We start from the raw sequence: 21029 nt of genomic DNA, 5'->3' as shown, positions 1-21029 counted from the left end.
TTTGAAAATCATGCCAGTGTTGTACTTACGTCATTATATACAAGTGTATGAAAATAATGCAAAAAATGTACATACTGTAATTTATAATGATAGTAACTATTAACTCTTTTTTTTTTTATATCGAAATTACAATTCATTAACAAATTGCATTATAGATTATTAAAACACGTGATATATATATATATATATATATATATTTTTTTCTTTTCTTTAGATAGTCATCTTTAATCACTGAAGAACCATACGAACAACATAGGAGATAAGCGGTCAGTGGACAGTGTTCTATTGTCTTATTTCCGTTGCACTGTCACGACCCGTCTTCTCGTCGCACCACAATCATGTCCACTGTTCTCCGTGTAGCTCATGAAAAATGCCATTTGTCCATTACTGTTACTCTCCTTCTGGGAATAGTCTCTCTCTCTCTCTTTCTCGCTCTCTCCTCTACATGCCTGCTTATAGCTTTATTGGCCTAAAGCATCCCCTGAGTGCTCGTAAAAAGAAGCCCCGACCGCCCCAGGCTGAACTGCATTATTATGATAAACAGACACAGGATATGAAATGTTGTAATCTCATTAGGGGAGGCTTGGAAGACTGCTTGTGTTGGAGAGAGATCTTTAATACCGCATTGCCATGGACAGGAGCCGGCCCACGGAATTATTTACTCAACTGCAGAAGGGGGAGGCGTCAATTAAGGAGGTTCTGTTTAAAGCCGTCCATTCAATTTTGGAGTGCTTTTTATTTGTTCATGATGTTTGTATTAATTATACATTTGATTTGACACCGTGAAGAGGCCGATTTGAACTACAAACATGTATTTAGCTGTGTCCTGCTCGATGACATCAAACCTATTCTTTGTTTGAGTGTGGCGGGTCCCACCAGCTGTCACTATGACTGTCACTATGACAGGGGGCATTCCCCACACTCCCACTAACACAGGGGTCTCGAGCCCATTAGTCGTCATGGAAACAATACATGGGAACTCAAGCAGAAAATATGTTAAACATGTTTGCTGAGGGTAGGAAATACCGTTTGACGGTGAAGGGAAAGCCATGTCGACATTTGATCTCAGGAATAGCCCTTTTGATGGGGTTTCCTGCCCTCTACAATTTTGTATTATTTTTATTTTATCTGGAATGATCCAATAAAAATGCTTTAATGAAACTGGCCCAACTAGTAGAAAAGACGTGCATTTTCCTGTCAGTCTCAAACAATATCAATATTTTAAACGACCCCACACCAGTGGCAATGACATGTATTTTCACTCCGATATCAAACGATATCAACGATATGAATCCAGTATCCGGATTGATCCACCCACCAGTGGAAATGACATGCATTTTCTCCAGCTGATTCACCACAGAGCTCACACCTCCTCCTCCTCTTTTTCTTCCTCTTCCTCCTCACCCCAAACCATAAGGCGTGGTTGTTGTTTTTTTTTTTTTTTACTCGGATGGAGATGCGAGCTCCGTCTGCTCCCGCTGGGCTCCCCCACCTGCGCCCGTGCACACTGCGCTCCCTCTTTCTCGTGAGTCGCAATATTTGACATTTCATTTCGGTCCGCTCGGTCCTCACCACGGAGGAGAAGGCTCGCCTCGCGGATAAACAAGCGGCTGCGGCGGCGCTGGTGGCGGAGGAGGAGGAGGAAGAGGAGGAGAGCGGCTGATGCGCGGAGGACGACCCGGGAGGAGGATGGCTCCCACACCGCGCCGAGCATCCCCGTGGCTGCTCGCGCTCGCGCTCGTGCTGGCGTGCGCGGGGCCGCCGCCAGCGGATTGCAGGCGGGCCAGGCAGCCGCGGTGCCCCGCGTCCTGCACTTGCACCAAAGACAACGCGCTGTGCGAGAGCGCCGGCCTCATCCCCAGAGCCTTCCCGCCCGACGTGATCTCACTGTAAGGCAGCCTCAGCCCTCTCGAAAAGCCTCCTTCCTCCCTCTTCATTGCGGTGTTTTTGTTCGATTCCCTTTGCTCAGGTCTTTCGTCAAGTCGGAATTCACAGAGATCCCCAAGGAGAGCTTCATCCACACGCCCGCCCTGCACCTCCTGTAAGCAAACTACTCAAAATCTACCCCCCCCCCCCCTGTCTTCTTATTTTGCTGCAAACTAACGCCATGTTAGGAGCATTGAGTCCTCCTTGACTACGTTTGAAACTGAAAAAAAAAAAAAAAACATCAGAAATCATCTTTCCTCATTGAAATTGAAACTAAACTCATCTATATGCAATTACTGTAAACCATTCCAACCTCACCCCTCAAAATAAAGTTTTGGGAAATGTGTCTTCGAGTAAGGAAAATAGAGTGTACTATATGTCATAATATAACAACCTCAGCCACCGGGGGCAGTATAATAGTCATATAGACCAGCGAAGAAGAGTCGTTGCGATCTGGACTGATAAACTTCAGTAATATTCGCTGATCTGTATATATTACTGGATAGCCGATAGGCCAAGACTTTTGAAGCTGCGAGGCCGCCATATTACTACTCACAAGAAACGTTTCTCTGCCGAGCAATGTGAGCAACCCTCAACCCCCATCACAAAACTCTTGAATGCGTCTGGTGAATGACGAGAGCACGGCGTGGGGAGGGTGACTCTCCCGATCGCATGTTGTTTTTCTTTGGGAACGTTACGAGGCTTAACTTGCTTTTTTTATAGACCTTTCACATCTACGTCACTACGCACTGAATGTGTTGCGACGTAAATAACAATGGTGGCGTACAGTACGTCCAAATAAAGTTTCCACAAATTGTATTCAACTGGAAATTATTTTTGAAAAATGAATCTCAAAAATATTTTTTATAATTTTCAATTGTATTGTGAAGGTTATAAACCATATTAAATGTTGATGTGTTTTTTTTTTTTCATTTTGATTTCAAGTCTTTAGTTATTTTTTCTCCTTCATAACATTTGTCATTCGAAAAAAAGTATAATGTTGAATTCTGACATCTCTGTGCAGCCTTTTCACAGCCAATAACCTGGAGTCTATCGAGGAGGACGCTTTCCTCGGCCTTCCTCATCTGGAATATCTGTGAGCGAACGACCCACAAATCCAAGTTGTGAAAAATGTGTTCTTAATATGCAACATTTTCTCGTTACTCGTGACTTCACTGAGCACTGTTTATCTTTTCGTCAAAGGTTCATTGAAAACAACCAGATTAATTCCATATCGCCGTACGCTTTCCGAGGACTAAAAACCTTAGTGCATCTGTGAGTATGACACACTCCAACGTGTATTACTGCACATTTTTTACTGAGAGGTTTCACTATCATATGTAAAAAATGAAAATAAGGACACCATGAATTATATTGCAGATTAATTGGAGGAAGAATGAATTGTGCCTTAAATAGGTTTCCGCCCCGTCACGTATGATGGATGAACAGCGTGCGAGAAATAGACGAGTAGTCTTGGTGAAGTTTGCTAATGTGCATTTTGTTCGTCGTATAATTATTTAATTTTGCAATCAAGTTCTTATGGCTCGTTCTAACAATAAAGCTACGGATTCTTTCCCGATGGGGGAAAAGCAGGCGTCTATTTGAGATGAGGCAATCATTTGTTTAATTGGATTACAGTGAATAATTGAAGTATGGCATCTATTGGAGTGGCGGCTTTATTTGAGATATACAGCACGCTGCTTTACTTCTGCGTCCTCAGTAACGACCAACGTAGATAAATAAAGATAGTGTATTTTCTCAAATTACCTGTAAATGATATCATGCCCCAATTAGTTGCTGCGGAAAATAAAAGCCTCACTCAAATAAATGAATCCCCCTTCAGAGGGGGGAAAAAAGTTAGTTAGCTGTAACTATCTTAGTTAATATCGACTATTGTTTAAAACATGGACATTACAGGGTTAAGTGCTGAGCCCATTTGAACTCTGTTGCTAACCAAAACAGCAGCATTAAAATGTAAACAGTTTCTCTGTTTGATTAAAGAGTGTGGAGAAAGTATTTATCAAGCATCCTTTATATTTTGTTTTGTTCCAATTGGCATGACTTCAAATTATTTACAAGTATTCCAAATAAACACCTTCCCAATCTGCAGTTGAGTAAATAAACGCTGATGAATGGCTCTAAAAAATATTTTCATATAATACAGTGGTAGCTTGACATGCTAGTGCCCCAATTTACACATTTTTCAAATTACGGTCATCCCATAGTCGATTACCTCACATAGCAACCAAAAAGCAACTTCAGCTCCCGATGTCACTCACAAGGCCACACCTCTTAAAGGCATACATCCAACACACCAATATTACAATACGCACAGTAATTATGCGTTTACAGCTTCACGTTCGGTTTGTTTTCAAAGAATATGGTGCTATTCTCATAATAATAAGAAGAATGATAACACAAATAATAATAATGAAGATCATAATTCAAGGTGTTACCTGAAAAAGCAACAAACCTGCATTGTTGCTGCACAGTATACCCTCAGGCAAGAAAACACAGCCGAAAAACATCTGCACTGAGAAGTTGTTCCTCCTATTGCGCAATATCGTGTGTTTATCGTTAGCATAAAGCGAGGAGAAGAACTGTTGGACTTGATGACGACACATGATTTTTTTATTATTATTTTTTTTTACAGGAGTCTGGCTTACAATAATCTCGAGAGCCTCCCCAAAGATGTGTTCAAGGGCCTGGAAGCCTTAACAAAAGTGTAAGTGTCACTTCTTTTCTTTTCTTTTTTTTAACACTTGCAAGTCTGAAAAATTGCACAATGTGTTTGTGTTACATAATGGGTCAAACTATGCAAACATGAACAATGAGTTTCTTGTACAGCGGCCTCTATATTTAGTTGACGGCTTCATTACGCCTCTCCGGCCGAGGCTCTAAAAGTGTGTGGGCTGCTGGCACATTTCACACCATTAAAATTGCACGAAGAGTGGGGGGAGAATTTGGAATTAATGAGACTTTGAACATGTCTGTGACTCCTCTGTCGTGTTGTCCACATTAATTATAAGAATTACGCCGATTGAAGCGGGCGCTATGGACCATCTGATTCCGGTCAGAGAATCAGGAATCTAGAATGTCTTGAATGCTTTAATGGCAGCAGGTGGAAAATTATTGACATGAGCATCGTGTGTGTGCGAAACAGAAGAAAAAAATATGGATACATTAGATACATAAAACCCAATGGGAAACGCAAAAAGCCACATTATAAAATAGAATGTAGTATGTATAAAGGCTACAATTTGCGTCTGTGAAGGCCGGCAAGAGGCACCGTTCTATTTTTAGCACCGAAGCTCACGTGACATTAACGAGGCAATTGAGCGCCGCAGCAGCAACGTCAACGAGACAATTAAACACGGCGAAGTTACGTGAGTTACAAACATATATAACACACGTTGAACAGCAGATACAAGTGGTATTTATCACAACTAAAGTACTTACTTATTTTCAGCAACGCACACTGAAATGGCGCTGCCGGAAGTAATACAATGAACGAGTGCTGCATCATAAAGAGACACACATGAAACAAAACGGAACAAAACTTTTGTTCCCCCCCCCAGTCTTTCTGACATCTCTCCTGGTTTTAATGAGAGCACAGTAGAATTACAATATAACTTATTTTAGGACGCTTTATAAAATAAAAAAATATGCTCAGACTGGCTAACCTGAGCTAACAGCCAACTACGCTCTGATTCGCTGATTGGCACACACGTCACTCACCAGGCCAAATTCACGTTCCGGGTATCTTTCAAGACCTATTTCAAAACCGAAATGTTGAATTCTGAACTTTGTCACCCGTTGTCTAGAGATCTGCGAGGGAACCGGTTCACGTGCGACTGCAAGTTGAAGTGGTTGGTGGAGTGGATCGACAGCACCAACGCCACAGTGGATCAGATCTACTGCAAAGGCCCGTCGGCACTGCAGGACAAGAAGATCAACGACCTTGTGCTGCAGTCCTTCGACTGCATCACCACAGGTGCTGTCCTGCAAACTTTTGTTTGTTGGTCGGGTGATCTAAAGGGCAAGTCAACCCATAAATAATATGTTCTATGCAGCCCCACTGGTGTAAATATGGTATTTTGGTTAATATTGTTTTAGTGTAATATGAGTTAAGCAGCAAAAATCCAGCATTTTTTATCAGTATCAGAAGGCGGCCATTTTGCCACTTGCTGTCGACTGAAGATGACATCACAGTTGCTTCAACGGCCAATCACAGCTCACCTGTTTTCTGAAGCTGAGGTGTGATTGTTGAAGCCTATTATGCTAATTGTAAAATCTTCCACTCTCCTGAATGCTTTTTGTTGTTGATTTCATTTGTTTTTTGTCTCCCTCTCACAGAGTTTGCTTCTTACCAGTCCCTCAAATTTGAATCGATATCCGTGGAGGCCTTTACCTTCGGCGAAGACCAGTATGTGGTCTTTGCTCAGCCCTTCATTGGCAAGTGTAGCTTCATGGAGTGGGACCACGTGGAGATGGTCTTCAGGAATTTTGATGATATCGACAGTAAGTACAAAAACAAATTGTGATCGGTCTTGTCCTGTGAATAATAATGTGAACAAATGAACAAAATAGTCCAAGTTTCTGTATGCTCTGCTAAACTGCAGATTCAAACGGGAAGTAACGTCATCTAATAAGATTGCCACACACACACACACACACACATAGTAACAAGATGATGTCAGCCCTGTTTACTCAAGCCACTTGTGTCATTTACATGGATCATGATCACTGAGAGACAAATCAATTCCGAATGTGCAGCAAGGAACATTTGGTTCTTGATTTAGTGGAGTTTCAGTGAGAATGTTGAGCCACCCCTGAAGGCAGCTGTTGCCACATAGGACTAAGACTAGGTCCTAAAGTTTCAATAGTTTGTTTTAGTCTACATTTAACCCCCGTTTATCACAGGAAAATCCGTGTTCACACCCAAAATGTTTAACCAAACCATGGAATTTTGTCTAAGGAATGCCAGTAGCTGATATATATATATATATATATATATATATATATATATATATATATATATATATATATATATATATATATATATATATATATATATATATATTCATTTATTTTTTATTAAGATCCGCGACCCTTGTGAGGACAAGCGGTACAGAAAATGGATGGATGGCATTTATTTTTTATTAAATGTTTTTAAACATTTTCTTTTTGATTTAATTTTTTAAACCGGTAGATGATGGATGGATTTTTTTGATTTTCAAATAAAAAAATACTCTTTAAATGAATTAATAACTAAATAAAAATTTATAATTAAATATTCAAAAAGTGTCAGAGCCCAAAAGAAGGTAGGTGGAAATGTGTTTTTTTTTTTAAATCCTAAAAATGTCCAGAAAGTGACCATAAAATGTCCAATAACAGAAGAAAAGCTAATTAGCATAAAATGTCCTCGAAATTGCCAGAAACGTCAGTCAGAAAAAGCATGGAAAAATCAACCATAAAATGTCCAAAAACAAAAGAAGAAATACTAAAAAATTACCATAAAATGTCCACAAAATTGCAACCCAAAAAAAGAGTCAGAAAATTGATAGCAAAAAAAGGCAAGAAAAAAATGACAAAAAATAGCCATAAAATGTCCAAAAAAATAAAGAAGAGAGGCAGTAAGTTACCATAATAAGTCCATAAAATTGCCAAAAATGTCATAAATTTGACAGAAAAGTCTAAAAAATTATGACAAATGAAGTATGAAAAACAACAACAAAAAACAGAAGACGAAAGGTAGAAGAAAATGAAATGTCTACACATATATATATATATAGCTTTTGGGTCCTCAGTACAAATAGACTTAACACCAACATGCTGTTTCATTCATCACAATGTTCAAATGTGTTGTGACTAAAGACAGATTTCTGGCTATTTATTTGGCCTAAAATGGTTCTTTAAACAGTAAAGATTGCTGACCCCTGGCCTAAAGCATCAACTGTCTCCACTTCAGGCACTTCCACAGTCATCTGCAAACCTCTGGTGATCGACAAGCAGCTCTTCATCATCGTGGCTCAGCTCTTCGGCGGCTCGCACATCTACAAGCGAGACGTCTCGGCCAACAAGTTCATCAAGCTCCAAGGCATCGACATCCTCAAGATCCGCAAGCCCAACGACGTGGAGACGTTCCGCATCGACGGAGAGTCGTTCTTCGCCATTGCCGACAGCTCCAAAGCCGGCTCCACCACCATTTACAAGTGGAACGGCAACGGCTTTTACTCGCACCAGTCGCTCCACCCCTGGTACCGCGACACCGACGTGGAATACATGGAGATCTCCTCCAAGCCGCACCTCATCCTGTCCAGCAGCTCCCAGAGGCCCGTCATCTACCAGTGGAACAAAGGCACGAAGCTCTTCGAGCGGCGTACCGACATCCCCGAGATGGAGGACGTCTACGCCGTCAAACATTTCCAGGTCAAGTCGGACCTCTTCCTCTGCCTGACGCGCTTCATCGGCGACTCAAAAGTGATGCGCTGGGACGGCGCCCTCTTTCGGGAACTGCAGACGGTGCCGTCGCGGGGGTCCATGGTGTTCCAGCCCTTCGCGGTGGGCAGCTGGCAGTACGCCATCTTGGGCAGCGACTACTCCTTCACTCAGGTGTACCGCTGGGATGCCAAGAAAGGCGAGTTCGTCCACTTCCAGGAGCTCAACATCCAGGCGCCGAGGGCCTTCTCGCCCGTCTCGATCGACAACCGCCAGTTCCTGCTCGCCTCCAGTTTCAAAGGGAAAACGCAGATTTACGAGCATCTGGTCATCGACCTGAGCAACTGAGCGCTATGACGGACGGACGGGTATACGTAGGCCTAGATGACAGTTGATGCTATCTTGAGAAAGGCATGCATTATTATACTATATGTTCTCCTTGGGAAAAAGTAATGGGACATATAAATCAGGAGGAAAAAAAATCACATTTGAAAATTCAGCCTCCGAAGCAATATTCAGTTCACAACATGACATTTTTTAGGCACGTCTATTATGAGTAGACCCACAAAAATGTCTCGAGAAGTCATGCCTGAAAATACACAGGAAGTCAGCCATTTTGGTTTGAGGTGATTATTTCAGGGTCATTTTCCTTGAGTCCTTGTACGACAGGTTTGTCCAATTCCAGGTGTCAAATACAGGTCTAAAAAGTAAAAACACAATTTGGCAGGTAAACAAGCTCGTTTACCGGCCTTTAGAAGTGGCTACTTCATCCTATTGCGATCAGAGGTGGCAAATCCAGGTCCAGAAAGTAAAAAGCCTGCCACAGTTTGGATTTAGCCCCAGGTGCAAGCTAGCTCCCTAGCAGGTAAACAAGCACCATGGGCGCTAGCTAGCCCTGAACCTAGTCAAAATGGCCACCTCAAACTAAAATGGCTGACTTCCTTTGTGTTATCAGGCAATGGTTCTTGAGTCCCCCCCCCCCTTTTTTTGCGCTGACTCTTAGCTGAGTCATTAGAGTTTTGTGTTTTACAGCGAGTCATCAGACTTTAGTTCCATGCTTAATTATTTTTTTTTAATAGTTGTGCAGAGACGATCACAGGTGGCAAATCCAGGTCCAGAAAGTAAAAAACCCTGCCACAGTTTGGCTTTAGCTCCAGGTGCTAGCTAGCTAGCTAGCTAGCTCCCTAGCAGGTAAATGAGCACCATGGGGGCTAGCTAGTCCTAAACCTCGTCAAAACGGCCACCTCAAACTAAAATGGCCGACTTTTCACACATGTACGAGTAGTCGGCCATTTTAGTTGTTTTTCAAGGATTTTTCCAGCATGTCCCAATACTTTTTACCCGTCATCATATTTTACTCGGATGATCCAGGTCGGGCGCAATGCATGCATCTCAAGCTAGAATCAGACTTCGTGCATGATCAAAACCATCCATGCGTCATCGTCCACAAATCCAGAATGTGCATTAAAACATGATTTTTACCATCAGCCATACACGCATTACATTTGTACGCTCATGTATTTATCAGCACAAAGTAATGCTCACGTGGAACTTTTCAACCAATCTGCCAAAAAAGAAATGTTTACATTTTTCAGATTCCAATTTGTAAAAAAGAAAAGAAAAAAAAGCGCTTTTGTAAAGGGCAACAGCAGTTCGATTGATATTTAAAGATACCTGCCTTTCTCTCCTTGTACATTTTAATTATGAATGTTTGTATTTTTTAACTATTGATGATACCGTTTTTCAGGAGCACTCGACACTATTTTCACAACCTTAAACTAAGGTTTGATTCCCCTTTTGTCTGTCACGTATACAAACTGGTACTGCAACTAACATTTTTCTTTCTTTCTTTTCTTCTCAAGAATCGATTCGTTGCCTGGTCTAGTTGCATTGATTCTGAATTGTAGCAGCAGCTCTGACAGTGTCACGGTTAGGATGACATCATCATCGATGACTAACATTGTGCTATATTTCAATAAAAGCTTCAATCACCGATTAGTTTCATGTGAGCTTGTGGCATGATTTCTGTCATTCAGAATTCTGTAGATTTGATGAATATGTCCCGAAATAACTGATTGCGCCATAGTGTATTGATACCTGATCAGTACATTTTGTAGTTTGCCTACTTTTAAGAGTTGTTACGTGACTGTAGCGGGGGAAATAGCCATGGCGATAGTCATATAGACACTGTACACACCATAAATACAGTCATCTGTAAGAATATTTTTTATCATGTGCATTGATTTCAATATCATGACGGCTAATATCAGAGTATCCACATTTCAGTATCAATCAGTCCGACAGTCGTGCTGACTATCCAAAATACAATTAGCTGTATCATATACATAATCTTGTCCAACCGAGTAACGCATGTTTACCTTCTTCTTTTCTTCATTTTTTTTTTTTTTTACAAAGCATTGTGTGCTTGACGGATTGTCAGTGGACTCCACCCTTGAGACGTTTACACAAGCTTAGCATTGTGGACCCCAAGCCAAAAATCTTCCTGTCGCCACACCTGCAGCGATGAGTACTAATTGGTAGAACGACCCAAACAATGAACAATTTGGGAAAATAATTAAGTGTTCAATATGACGACTTCACAAAACAAGTGTGGTGGAAATCAGTCAGTCATAAATCAAATTACAACTATAATGCAAATGAATTTATAGTTGGATAATTTCAGCTTTTCGTGTGCCGTGACGTCTTCTCTGTTACGTTCATATCCGACTGGCTGTCTTTTACTGCTCCCTGGTGGCCAAGATGTGCATTGAATTCAATGAGAAAGTGTAGCAAAAACAGTTTGATTAATTTTATTTGTATTTGTCATTATTGTATGTTTTATAAGTATAATCGATTATAGAATTTTTGTTTTCATTTACAGTTACTGTGAATAACCTCCAATATAATGAAGGGCGACCCAAAACAACAACAACAACAAAACGAGACACTAAAAAGTAGACATTCCATTTTAAATTGTCCTGTCAGCTTGTAAATATAACCATTTAAATATGATGAAAGTCATTTCATTTCTTAATGAAAATATTTGGAAAATAATGAAGTTTGCTTCTTGTGCTTGTATGACAGATCAAACATTGGGAATGAGTGTATAATAGAGACAAATAAATAAATATTGCATAGATTGCACATGTATGCCCCCATTATGTTGTTTAGGGTCACTATTTTTAATACATATTTGACCGTGGGGAGGGTTTGTATATTAAAAAATTAAAAATTAAAAATTAAACAAACGTTAGTTTTAGGTCAACAGCTTTGTCTTACTTTATTTACATTTTAAAACATATTATTGATTTTAAACATTTATTTTGAAATGCATTAATTTAACCCATTCTAATATACATTTGAATATGTAGCTATATATCACCCATCCATCCATTTTCGCGATCGCTTATTCCTCACAAGGGTCGCGGGGGTGCTGGAGCCCATCCCAGCTGAACCGGTTGCCAGCCAATTAGCTACATATCAGTAAGATGTTTAATTGCTTGTGTCCAAATCTGGTTAAATCCTTCATCAGGCTATAAACGATGATGACTTAAGACTGCACCACATCAGCATTTCTATTATTTTGATTATCTCATTAAGCTACATGAACGGCTTAGATACAGTATAGTGTTACAGCATTGCAAACTACAACTAAATAAAAAAATATATATACTGTGCTGGAAAATAACAAACTTCTGACAATAATGACGTTTCAAACAGTTAATAAAAGATTTTTAAAAAGTTGCTATTTGATTCCATGTCGTACTGTTTGTTATTCATTATTATTATTATTCACTTTGCATTGCGATCCATCAACAGAATAGAATGCCGTCATAGTTTGAGGACCCCCCGCAATAGGGCCGTCTGTTTACTGTTTGTGTTTAAACAAACTTGCCCAACCCAGTACACCAAAAAGGATTGCCAGTGGAGTCCACCCTTAAGAGGTTTTTACAAGGCTTAGCAACTCAGACCCCCAACCCAAAATCCTCGCGTATAGCCACACCTGTAGCGGAGAGTATAAATTGTCAGAACGGCCCAAACCAGGGCATCGATCTTCCAAAGAGTCTCTCCATAGAAACTTGAAGATGAGTCGCTTTGCTAGCCTGCTGATGCTCCTCCTGCTTGGCCTCTCTCAGGCTTACCAGCAAGAAGAAGAAGAAGGAGCCCCAGAGCAAGAAGAAGAAGAAGAAGAAGCCCCAGAGCAAGATGAGGAAGAACAAGTTGACATCTCCGGCAAGATCCTCACCGCCAACAAAGACACCGACGAGCTCCTCCTCGAAGGAGATATGCTGCTCCCCAGAACCAGGAACGCCCTGAAGTGCTGGTCCCGCAGCTGCCTGTGGAAGAAAGCCGCCAACGGTCACGTGATGGTCCCTTACACCGTGACCCCAGAGTTCACTTCTTGGGAGAAGCAGAAGATCGAGACGGCCATGAGGTCCTTCCGCGGCGCCACCTGCATCCGTTTCGTCCCCCGCAACGGCCAGTATGACTTCATCAGCATCGAGAGCAAAAGGGGTTGCTTCTCTTTTCTGGGGAGGCAGGGCGGCAGGCAGGTGGTGTCCTTAAACCGCGCCGGCTGCCTCTACCGCGGCATCATCCAGCACGAGCTCATCCACGCTTTGGGCTTCCAGCACGAGCAGACCAGGAGCGACCGCGACAATTACGTCAGGATCAACTGGGAGAATATCGAGCCGGCGATGGTCAGCAACTTCCACAGGCAGGACACCAACAACCTCGACACCCCGTACGACTACTCCTCCGTCATGCACTACGGAAGAACGGCCTTCAGCATCAACGGCAGGGACACCATCACCCCCATATCCAAAGGCGGCGGCCTGATCGGACAGAGGTCGTACATGTCCGAATGGGACATCAAGAGGATCAACATACTCTATGGCTGTTAAAACAACGCTTGTGATCTCTTGAGTATGCTCTTCAATAAAGTCAGTGCAAAGTCACTGCTTTTTGTCTCGAGTTGTTTGCTTGTGCTATAAAATGAAGACAAAATGAAGAAAACAATTTAACGACTATGCAGAAAACATTGGCTTGAGTCAAGGTTGTCCACACTTTTCCAAGGGTCACATACAGAAAAATATTTTCTAAGAATTTTTGAGACGTAAAAATTTGAATTTTAGCTCAAAAGCTTCCAGGTCACGTGATTCAGTTTCTCAAAATCAGTGTGGGATAGTAGTGGTGTGTCTGCCGCATGATATACGCCTCTTGTTTTTCAATTTCACATCTTTCAATATGTTATATGAATTTTTATACGTAAAAATTTGCATTTTAGCTCAATTGCTTCCAGGTCATGTGACCAATTTTCTCAAAATCGGTATGGGATAGTTGTGCTGTGTCTGCCGCATGAGATACGTCTCGTTTTTTATTTTTTTTATTTCACATCTTTAAATTTTTTCTATGAATTTTTATAAATCGTTTTTAACGATTATCTAACGAGTCCTCCAAGTTATTCATTGCAATAGAAGTAACAAAGGATATCACCTTATTGTTCTGTCAGCAATCAAATGACAGGAATACAAACAAATAAAATCCTTTTTATTTTCTCCAACAAAGTGCACACCTCATTTCTACAAAGCAGCACATTACAACGTAATGGAATAAATACAATAAAATTTGCTGAATTAAGAAAAAAAAAAAAAAAAAAAAGGAGATACACAAGTATCACATTGGTGGAGATGCAGGACCAAACGAGGTTGCAGAGACAAATTCTTTTTAACTCTTTTTTTTATTTTTTTTTACTTCTCATGCTTCTTGGCGAACAGACTCAAAAGCCTGCTTTTAATGGAACCGAGGACCAGCAAATCTTGTTGGGGAGGGGAAGAAACAACAGGTGCATACTGTTATAGTGAGAAAACTTGTGCAAAGTGCAGCAAGGGCCTCCACGTTGCCCCACTACTGCCCAGAAAAAAATAAAGTGAACACATTTTCAGTTTTACTACTACGTGGTGCAACTTAGTGTTTTTTTTTTTTTTTCCGTTACCACCACAGGCAAATAAAATAGAACACAAAAGGCAAGGGAACGTCTCCCTTTCATATTCTGCAAAATAATTTAGTGCTCTTTAAATAAAATGAAAAACACTATTCTCAAATGGTGGCTTCTTTAAAAAATAAAAATAAAAAGATAAGAATGCTCTAAGAGACATCACTTATATTAGGAACAAAAACGAAAATATATCCCATGAAAAAAAATCTGTACACAACTCAGAAATCAATATACAGTACCTGCAGATGTTATGCATACAGTACAATTCTTTTTACATAGTTTTTTAGTATGAGCTCCAGCCTGCACTACATACACGCGGAACACAGGTGGAAAAAGCGGCGAGTTATTCAGCGAAAAGATCTGGTAGTAGTCGTTTAGAAAACAAAACAAAAAACATAATTATTGCAGGGTGTTCAGCTGCATACTGCATGTTGTTTCCTTTGAAAGAGAGAGACACACACACACAGGCCTGGACGGACAGTTTCAAACAAAACAAAAAAAAAAGATGTCGCTGTAAGTCGTCACAGAGGGTGGAACGAGGCGATATCCTCTGTGCAGTACATTCGTGGCCAGTATTGCACGCTACCAGCCGAGGCCACCCTGATAATGCGCGACGAGGACGTTCAGTGCATGAATCCAGTGATGAGATGAGCCCGCGCGGGTCGCTGTCGCTGCTTTTTTTGCGTCACAGTTTGAGCTCGTTGGCAATTTTGCAGGCGATGTTCTTAAAGGCGATGGACGTGCCCGATATCCTCTTGAAGCGCACGCCGTTGAGGGAGAGGCGAGGCAGCTTGCACACCTCCATCTCCCACTGGACCAGGTTGTCCTGGCGGGCGTCGCCGTGCACGCAGAAGAGCAGGAAGCGCTCGCGCTGCTCGTAGTCGCAGCTGTTGGCATCCAAGACTTTGCGGATCTCCCGCATCATCTCCGAGGGCTCCATGGACGAGGTGGTCTTCATGCTCCAGGTGAAGCGCAGCGAGCGCGGCTTGGAGTCCCGGCCGCCGTCCTCCTTGGGGTCGCCGGACGCGCTCCTGAGACCGCGACAGAGGGGTGACGCGGTTAGATGAATTCAAAACATCATGCAAGATAGGTTATGTTCCGCACCAACCCCCCCCCCCCGCAATAAGTGGAATCTGCGATATGAAAATACCCCATTAAAACACACTGATACCATTTAAGACACTTGGATAAAAAAAAAAATCATTTAAATACAACACAAACACAACTAATATATTGAGAGAAAGAAAGAGCAATGGAAAAGACAAAAATATCTTTGTTTACTTCCCAGGAGTGTTGAAAACAGATGAACAGCAAGTTAAATTCTACAACTAAGAGTGAAACTGCAAAGAGATCGAATATAATAAAAAGAATATAAATAAAAAAAGATAGCATAAAATCAACAGCCTAGCTTATAAAGTAAATACCGTGTTTTTTCATCTCACACTATCAATAGTCATGCCTAAAGATTATACATTATAAAATTAACCTAGCCGCTGCTTTTTGTAAGCATAAAAAGCAGGATTGAAGAGTGAAAAACAAACAAAGAAAAAACTAGGTTGAGCTGAAAACTACGACGTATAAATAGATATATTTTTTAGAGAGTTCCCCCCCGCAAATTTGTCACTTTATGAACTCGCAAATTTTTCGAGTTTTCTCTCTCAAATTTGCCACTTTATTAAGTGGCAGATTTATCACAATATTAATTTTGGCTGCAGATGATCCTTTGTTTGAGCAATAAACATGCATTCACGTGAAGCATTTAATAAATGTTTATGTATGACATTCAGAATATTGGTTCATGTCAAACATTGGGGTCATTTTTTCCCCCCATTTGAAATTATGCAAGTAATTAACTGATTAAAAAAAGAGGAGGATGAGAGTGTGCAGTGGATCAAAAAATGTTGGAGACGTCCTCATAACATGCAATGTCAAAATAATTAACACATAACAGTTTGGCGGGCAAAAAAAAAAAAATGCTGATAAAAAAACGTTTTAATTAAGCGATTAATCGCGATTAATAAAAATTCTTAGATGTGATTAATCTGATTTAAAAAATGTCATCGTTTGACAGTTCAAATTTTTTGGTGACAATTTCCTTGGCAGACCGTTTAGGCCAAAGCTAGCGAGCTCCAGATTTGGTGTAACATCTCGACGTGAATTAAGACTAAAACGCAATGATGATGACATTACCGAATGAACAATACTTTTATACAAGTCTTTTTGAGAAAAAATAAAAAAAAATAAAAATGGGCCTAAAACGCTTAATTTGAACGCCAAACCTCACCTTGGCGTTTCTGTCCTGGCACTGGCCTCTCCCTCGCTGGGCACTCTGAAATCAAATCAGGAATAACAATACATTGTTACTCCTGCCAGATGTAGGGAAACACACACCACCACCACCACCATCATCATCATCATCATCATCATCATCAGTGTGACACGGCGAGGGGCTTCAGGCGTCATGCCAGGAAAGAATCCACACTCCTGGGCGAGCACACATAATGAGGCTAACTGCTCTACTAACTTCTCCGCGTTGGTCAAATTGCATCACTCCTGATTCTTTTCTCCCGGCATGAAGGCGCAGAGGGGGGGGGGCGGAGTAAGGAGCCAACAACGTGAGAAGCATGTTACAATGAAGCCGGCGAGGTTGTGAGGTTTGCTCTCAACTCAAGGCAAGTGGACACAAGGGAGAGAGAGAGAGAGAGAGAGAGAGAGACGAGGGGGTGTAAACAGCATAACAACAGAACAGGTAAGTGTCAGTAGGCAAAGGGGGTGGTACAGAGGGGCTGAGGAGTTATTAAAAACTCTTGGTTTATTTGGTTTATTTTCTGGAGGGGGGGGCATAAAGTGTTGTCCTACCTCCGAGTGGACCTGAAAGACAGAGCTCTATGCGAAGGGGAGGGCAAGAAAAGAAAAGAAAGACGTGAACCAAAGAGCCAAAGGGCGGCCACATAACCGACATTTTGAGTGAGGGTGTGAAACCTGATGATAGCGTTAATAAGTATTTTTCTTAAGTTGATCAAGTCTGAAGTCTGCCTGTTTAAAGACAAACATTTCTTATGCTAAGGAAGTTAGCATGGCCTTAAGTCTTGCGTATTTCTGGTGAGGTACGACCCGTTTTTCGCTACATAATTATGGAGGTGCTGTTTAGATAGACTGAAATTTAGATACTGGGCTATTTTGGAGCCATTTTGGCTCAGTTGAATGGAATATAGGTCAAATGTCAAATTCAAGTGTCTAAAATAGCAATGCCAAACAAAAAAACGACACACATCCCGACAAAAAAAAAGGGGGGATTGTATCGAAAAAACGTTTAGAGTCCACATTAAACTACACTAGAATTGTGTTTTTTTGTGAATGAATTTGACAAAAAACAAATCAGACAAAAAGCAAAGTATTATTACCAATAGTGAAAAATAAACATCCAATCAGTCTGTGCCCAAAAAAAATAAAATAAATATATTTAATCAGATTAATCACATTTTAGAATTTTGATTACTCACGATTAATCACTTAATAAAAAAGGCTTTTTTTAATCAAAAATTTTCCCCGCCAAATTTGAAGAGTACCGGTTATGGGTTAATTCTTTTGACGTCTTCAACATTTTTTGATCCACTGCACACGCTCATCCTCCTTTTTTTTCTTCTTCTAATCAATGAATTACTTGCATAATTTAAAATGGGAAAAAAAATCACCCCAATATTTTGACATGAACAAATATTCTAAATGTGATTGGCAAACATTTATTAATGCAATATTTTTTTTGTGAGTAATTAATCAGTTAACGCTTTAACTTTGACAGCACTAATATATATGTACATATTTATATACAACAACTATATTTTAATATAAGGAAAAACAAATAGCCGATGAATTGGCTCAATGAAATTAAAAACGAATATCTGAATGTAATGAGCACGTTTAAGCCAGTGCACATCCTGGTCCTTTTGACCATGTCAGTGTTTCTTAGCACCCTCTACTGTTAAAAAGTTTATACTGCAGCTAAAAAATGAATGACTGTACATCGATCAATCGGTACGCGATAGGCAGTGCAAAAGCTTTGCTCAAAAAATAAGTGCTGCACCCCCTAACACAGTAACATCTGGTCATACTTGAATTTGCATGACAAAAGTGCACATCTGGGGATTTTTTTTCTTCCCAAATCAAATCTCTAAGCCATTTATTTCTTAAGGGGGAAAGTTAATATTATAGGCAATATGTCATGCGGGGAAACACAATACAAGATCTATATCATCAATTCTGGTCATAATGCTCACTCCCCCCCACCCCCCACTGACCTGCGGACAAACTTGGAGGTGATCTTGCCGATGATGCCGGTGGAGGTGCCCCGTCGCTGCTGCGCCAGGGCGCCCGTGTCGTGCGACAGCGTGGGCGAGGCCGGCGGCCCGTTGTAGGTGGCGCTGCGGCGGTCTCGCAACTGGGCGCCGTGGAAGGTGCTGCGGCTGGTGGTGCCCCGCGGGAAGCGGTTCTTCTCGGGGGTGCTAATACTGTGTGCGGAGGGAGAGGTGGAGGGACCCCTCGGAGAGGAGCTGGGAGGGGGCGGGGCATGATTACAAGTGATATTTTTTTCGAGTTGTAAGCTGTCTCTCGTCTTGTCAATTGCCAGTTGAAGTTTACTACAAACTAAACTTAAAACAAAGACCCGTGTATTCAAGCAAACCACTATCTGCTAGCTTAATGCTAACATGCAATGCCAAACACCATTGAAGGGCTATGAAGCTAGCATCTATGTCACGGCAATTGTAAATCTCTTAGCATATTATATTTAAAAACAAGCAGGAGCAACACAAGCAGACAGCATACAACACGACTCACAGGTGTATATTCTTTATCCTCTGCGAAAAATTACTATGTGTAGTCTGTCAATGTATTTTACTGTTCACTGTGGTTCAAAGTGTGTTTTATATGTCTTTGTTTGCCGCGCGCTTAATTGCCCCGTTAACGTCATCGAGCTGCGGTGCCACGAACGGGTTAAAACAGGAAATGGAAATACAGAGCAGCCTTCCAAATTAAAAGTATGGATTTCAAAACAAGATATAATTAAACATCACACACTAAACAGCTTGAGGAATTCTTAACATGGTAGATATTACTAAATTACTTGAAGCCCCTATTGTATTGAATTGAATTCTTTGCACTTCCTTAAACAAAGAAGTTGTACAACCACATATATCTTATTTATCGATATTTTGTATTTTTATTGTGTGCTCTATGCAAAATGGCTTTTATGAGTAAATTGAAACAATATAATTGCCATTAATTTCATTATTTATAATTTTTTGTCATTGTTTTTTTGTGGAAATTTTATGTATCATAACTACTAATGGTATCAGCACTTGGTATCGGTGAGTACTGAAGATTTGAGCATCGTTATCGGTCTAAAACAAGTGGTATCAAACATCCCTAATCATCTTGATGTGCAATTTATTTTTTTACATTCTGTTCATAAACATATTTTCTTACGTCAGGCCGAAACTGACCAATCAAAAGTATTGAAAATTGTTTGTTCTCTATGATGATGTAATAATGTTAATTGCTGCACTTGAACAAATATGCTCTTTTTGGGTTCTCCTGAAAATGGACTATTTTGGAGGTAGAAGGTTTCGGCGCCAGTGACATTTTAAGTTGTATTGTTATTTTGAATTTAAGATTTTATTTTGTTATTCTTATTTTTTTATTTATTGTATAGTTTTTTTTTAAATTCTGTGTTTTTTTTCGGGCTGTGCATTTTTGACATTTCGTTCGGTGACAACATCTGGGATGTTATGTTAGTTAAATGACAAGAAATCTGAGTCTGAGTTTTTATAAAGCACAATACTGAAGAATGCTACTTAAAAAAATTTGTTTTTTGTTTTGGTTGGCATAAAAAATGAGCGCTCACCTGGATTTCAGCTCTGTGTTGTCATCGATGGGGGGCAGTGTGCTCTTTGAAGGGTGTCCTGAAGATGACATGGACTTGATGTGACGAGGCCGCGTGGAGGAAACTGCGGTCGACGGGGTGCTGCCCGACACCTCGGTTAAACTGATATGACAGGACCCACGGTTTCAAAATGACACTGCGGTAGAGCTCCTCTCGTACTGTGATTGAACTCCGTGATTACCTGCTGTCTTTGCCATTAGGAATGGCCGAATAGCGCTCAGTGGAGGATCGCTCACACACGTACGTGTTCCTGCGAGTCATCGATCCGTTGGTCTGCGGCGACAAAAAACGCATATTAACTATGCATTGAAATGCCCTAAATGCCACAAGAACATACACTTTTAGTCATTCATATTAAGTCATTCACTGCCATTGACGGCTATGGACGTCCAAAATTAATTTGAACTATTTCTATTAGTTGAACATTTTTTCCCACTTTTGTTAACAAGAGTATGAAAACCTAGAATTTTTTATTTATTGTACATTTAGAACAGATATAAAATTTGTGATTAATTGTCAGTTAACTAGTGGAATCATGCGATTAATTCTGATTTTAAAAAAAATTAATCGCCTGACGCCCCTAATTTTTTAAAATGATTTATTTCCTAAAAAAAGATTATTAAAAAAATACAAATAAAATAATTAAAATTACTTAAAAAAAAAAGAAGAAGAAAAGATTATTTAAAAATAGGGGCGTCAGGCGATTACAATTTTTCGTAATTA

General features: G+C 40.5%; 3 protein-coding genes across 7 annotated transcripts in view; 2 read left to right on the top strand and 1 right to left on the bottom strand.

Moving 5' to 3' along the window:
- The first annotated feature begins 1306 nt into the window (after window positions 1-1306).
- LOC147163612 (leucine-rich glioma-inactivated protein 1-like) lies at window positions 1307-10360 on the top strand. Of its 2 annotated transcripts, XM_086092775.1 has the most exons (9): window positions 1307-1521; window positions 1617-1889; window positions 1970-2041; window positions 2951-3022; window positions 3130-3201; window positions 4580-4651; window positions 5751-5920; window positions 6283-6447; window positions 7898-10360. In XM_086092775.1, the coding sequence occupies exons 1-9, from the start codon at window positions 1451-1453 to the stop codon at window positions 8713-8715; spliced, it is 1785 nt and encodes a 594-aa protein (XP_085948901.1). In that variant the 5' UTR covers window positions 1307-1450; the 3' UTR covers window positions 8716-10360. The 2 variants fall into 2 exon arrangements, with proteins under 2 accessions (XP_085948901.1, XP_085948900.1); XM_086092774.1 differs by having other exon boundaries at window positions 1520-1889.
- Window positions 10361-12337: 1977 nt separating this feature from the next.
- LOC147163611 (high choriolytic enzyme 2-like) lies at window positions 12338-13296 on the top strand. The gene has a single exon (XM_086092516.1). It carries the CDS (start codon window positions 12453-12455, stop codon window positions 13269-13271), a length of 819 nt encoding a protein of 272 aa, XP_085948642.1. The 5' UTR covers window positions 12338-12452; the 3' UTR covers window positions 13272-13296.
- A 600-nt stretch (window positions 13297-13896) lies between these two features.
- The window catches only part of mark1 (MAP/microtubule affinity-regulating kinase 1), a 44281-nt gene continuing 37148 nt past the window's right edge, over window positions 13897-21029 (bottom strand). For 2 of the 4 annotated variants that reach the window (XM_086092526.1, XM_086092522.1), the window contains exons 14-19: window positions 20488-20579; window positions 20268-20408; window positions 18664-18915; window positions 17225-17251; window positions 16650-16694; window positions 13897-15396 (exon numbers count right to left, since the gene is read on the bottom strand). In XM_086092526.1, coding sequence (XP_085948652.1) covers window positions 15051-15396; window positions 16650-16694; window positions 17225-17251; window positions 18664-18915; window positions 20268-20408; window positions 20488-20579 — 903 coding nt within the window. In that variant the 3' untranslated portion in view covers window positions 13897-15050. The remainder of the gene's footprint in view (window positions 15397-16649; window positions 16695-17224; window positions 17252-18663; window positions 18916-20267; window positions 20409-20487; window positions 20580-21029) is intronic. The other 2 variants (XM_086092523.1, XM_086092524.1) reach the window with 2 other exon arrangements.

This window comes from Leptonotus elevatus, chromosome 13, assembly GCF_054856555.1.
Source record: "Leptonotus elevatus isolate MCC_2025b chromosome 13, RoL_Lele_1.0, whole genome shotgun sequence".
Lineage (NCBI taxonomy): Eukaryota > Metazoa > Chordata > Actinopteri > Syngnathiformes > Syngnathidae > Leptonotus > Leptonotus elevatus.
Note: the sequence above shows the minus strand (reverse complement) of the source record. Positions and strands in the feature narration are given on the sequence as shown.